Source organism: Seriola lalandi, unplaced genomic scaffold, assembly GCF_002814215.2.
Source record: "Seriola lalandi dorsalis isolate HSWRI2012SDOR001 ecotype SW California unplaced genomic scaffold, Sedor1 jcf7180002054977, whole genome shotgun sequence".
Taxonomy (NCBI): Eukaryota; Metazoa; Chordata; class Actinopteri; order Carangiformes; family Carangidae; genus Seriola; species Seriola lalandi.
The window spans coordinates 279,740-282,974 of record NW_019525527.1 but is presented as its reverse complement, the minus strand read 5'-3'; the positions used below and the strand labels follow the sequence as shown (position 1 = coordinate 282,974).

The 3,235-nt window shown below is 39.5% G+C and overlaps 4 protein-coding genes across 4 annotated transcripts in view; all 4 read left to right on the top strand.

Annotated features, from left to right (window-relative positions):
• LOC147817281 (uncharacterized) overlaps positions 1-3,235 on the top strand; it is an 82,274-nt gene that overhangs the window by 45,160 nt on the left and 33,879 nt on the right. The gene's annotated exons all lie outside the window — the stretch shown is intronic.
• The window catches only part of LOC111646888 (uncharacterized), a 32,582-nt gene that overhangs the window by 28,385 nt on the left and 962 nt on the right, over positions 1-3,235 (top strand). The gene's annotated exons all lie outside the window — the stretch shown is intronic.
• Positions 2-1,430, top strand: LOC147817287 (neoverrucotoxin subunit alpha-like; the record flags this gene model as incomplete). Its single annotated transcript, XM_087171138.1, has 2 exons — positions 2-20; positions 173-1,430. Coding segments are annotated over 2 exons (570 nt in total), but the record flags the coding sequence as incomplete, so codon positions are not given.
• LOC147817286 (neoverrucotoxin subunit alpha-like) overlaps positions 2,084-3,235 on the top strand; it is a 6,606-nt gene continuing 5,454 nt past the window's right edge. The window contains exon 1 of the mRNA XM_087171137.1: positions 2,084-2,155. Coding sequence (XP_087027263.1) covers positions 2,084-2,155 — 72 coding nt within the window. The remainder of the gene's footprint in view (positions 2,156-3,235) is intronic.

Genomic DNA, 3,235 nt, shown 5'->3' with positions numbered 1-3,235 from the left:
GACACCAGGTCTGAGGAAGTGTAAGTGTGTTTTTAATGTGATTGATGAAAACAAAGCAGCACATTCAACCATCATCAAACTGTCACATCACTGATGTCAGGAGTCATCATCAAACTGTCAATAACTGATCAGATGATCAATAACTGCAGCTGTGTCTTGTTCTCTCCATCAGATTCCTGTGAACTCACAATCGACACAAACACAGTGAACAGAAGGATCAAACTGTCTGACAACAACAGGAAGGTGACACATGTGAGAGAGGAGGATCAATCATATCCTGATCATCCAGACAGATTTGACCAGTGGCCTCAGCTGCTGTGTTCAACTGGTCTGACTGGTCGCTGTTACTGGGAGGTCGAGTGGAGAGGAGGGGTTGATGTATCAGTGAGTTACAGAGGAATCAGCAGGAAAGGAAAAAGTGAAAACTGCAGGCTTGGACGGAACGATCATTCCTGGAGTCTGAAATGTTCTAGTGATGGTTACTCTGTCAGTCACAATAAGACAGTGACTTCCTCCTCCTCCTCCTCCTCCTCCTCTGTCTCTGACAGAGTAGCAGTGTATGTGGACTGTCCTGCTGGCCCTCTGTCCTTCTACAGAGTCTCCTCTAACAAACTGATCCACCTCCACACTTTCAACACCACCTTCACTGAACCTCTGTATCCTGGGTTTGGGTTTAGGTTCTGGCGCTGGACTCACTCCTCAGTGTCTCTGTGTTCGGTGTAGCAGAGAGAGAATATTATTTTCTACATTGTATATTTACTGACAAAGAAGTGTACTCTCTGAAAGTATATAAAAACTATACTGCTTTTACTCATTTTCACAATATACCTTTAACACATTTGGTGATAAAGGCAGTGCTCATGATTCTCTGAGTCTCTTTCCTTTTACCAGTCTAGTTCCATTCACATTAATATGAAGCAGTAATGTTTGTATTGAAGACATCACTGTTGGTATCAGTGTCATTAACATCAGTCATTAGTAAAATTCTATCAACAAAGTATTTTAATCATTTCATCTGTGTACATTAAACTTACATCATGACATTAGTTTTTTCTTTCCAGCACTAGAGGGCGCCACGTCATCATGGATGAAGAGCCAGAGTCCTTCACAGTTAATGGAGATATTAGTTCCTTTAGAGCTCATCTGATCAATAATCAATGCTACTGCTGCAATTGTAACAGACAGTGAAGGTGATGAAAACAAGTCTGTAAGTCATCATGAGATTCAGGAGGCTGAACATTACATTTAGATTTAGACTTGTGGCTCATTGTTTCCAGCTCTGACTCAGTCACATCATGTTTCTGATGCTGTTCGGTTTCATTGATTTACATCAGTTTGTGTGAATCAGGTCCAAATGTTCAGGGAACACACTCAATCACTTTTCATCTTTAACTTATATAAAATTAACAAATAAAAAAATAAAACATTGACTAATAGGATTGTTAAACTTATTGATCCCAGCAGACAAAACTTCGTTGAAGTTAATCAACTAAATTACCACAGGAACTATGAGACAAAGCCACGTGGTTTCTAGGAACTCTCCAACAAACACTGACTTTCCTCTAAACCTCCAGGACTTTGCTTGTTACCAAACGTTTGTGTCTATAAACACAGTCAAACTACAACTGAACATGTTCTTAAACTTTTCTGTTGACGAGTTTCTGATCTTTATCTGACTCCTCCCTCTGACACGAACTTCCTCCTTCCCTCTCTCCTTGTTGGAGTTTAGTTTCACTTTCAATATTGATCCAGATTATTTCCTCCTCTGAAGGTAATGTGATCAGTTTTCATTGTTTTACTCATTAACACATGTCGGACCTGAGTTATCTAACCTTCATGTTATTGTTGTTGTTGTTATTTTGAAGTATAATGTTACTGTAACTTTTCAGAGCTGTGACTGGAAAGTTTAGTTGGACTTTACAATGTCGATCACACAGACACAAACATGTCCGCCATGTTGTTTGGATGTTTTCAGTGGAAGCGGGAATAAGAGGAGAAACAGAGTTAGTTGATGGTCGGTGGTTGAACACAGTCATTAACAGTTATTATTAAACTCATTATTATTGTGTAGCTCCACTTGCTGATGACTGGAGGCAGCTGTTCCCGCCTCAATCAGCCTGTGGAGGAGGCGGAGATGAGCCGCCGCTCTCCCGCTGTCTGAGCCACTAAATGCGGCCTGAGCTCTGCCGGACAGCCGCTGGAGAACAGCTGGGACTTTCTCTGTGGGTGAACGGTCTGTCATTAGATTCACACTGTAGGACAGATGTGGACTGATGTGGACTGATGTGGACAGATGTGGACTCAGTTCAATTACAATCTTAATTGTACTTTACTAGAGTATATCCATGTCCTGCTTCTTTATACTTGTACTACATTCATTTCACAGCTACAGTTACTTTTCAGACAATATGATGATATAATAACGACAGAGTCCATTCTGCATGATACTTGATGCTTTAACTATATTTGACTAATAACACTTGTGGACTTTTACTCTGGTAAAATGATTAAGCAGGATTTTTACTTGTAGTGGAGCCTTTTTCTCTCAATAAGGATTTTTTAAAATGTATTTATTGCAAAATGGGAACTATTAGGATAAACTCTGCATAATCAATTTGATAATACATCTCCATAAATCCTCCGACAATAAAGCATTTCTGCTGTTCCGGTAGGTGATTATATCTGTGACTGAACACAAACAGAAAAGCTGTCCGACAAAACATATCTGGTATTTTTATCGAAGCGACACCTATCTATGTCTCTGTTGTTGTTTTGGTTGCTGGTTTGCTGCCGGTACTTTATGCGGGTTCAGATTTAACTATTGAACAACTTGTTTAATAGGTCAGGGGCCCGACTGAAAGGGGCCCCGAGACAGCTGCAGATTCTCTGAGGGAGGATAAAGTGTTCAGACGCTTAATGGTTGTGTTATATTATTCTATATTAGTTATTATTGTATTATTCCAGATGTGTTAACATGTCAGGAGCATTTTAATGTTCATTACAATGTAAACTTACTGATAAACTGGTTCTAAGTTCTTGATTTCTGTTGGTTTACAGGCCTGTTTCACTGCACTGTTCAGTTTCCACTTATTAATTAATTAATTAATTAATATTTCTGTCTGAGGGATTTCTCTGAATCTTAATTACATCATAATATTTCTGTGTGGGATATGTGTGTTTTGTTGACAGACCTGTGAGTAAAGAGACTGACTCACCTCACATCAGCCTCTTTCTG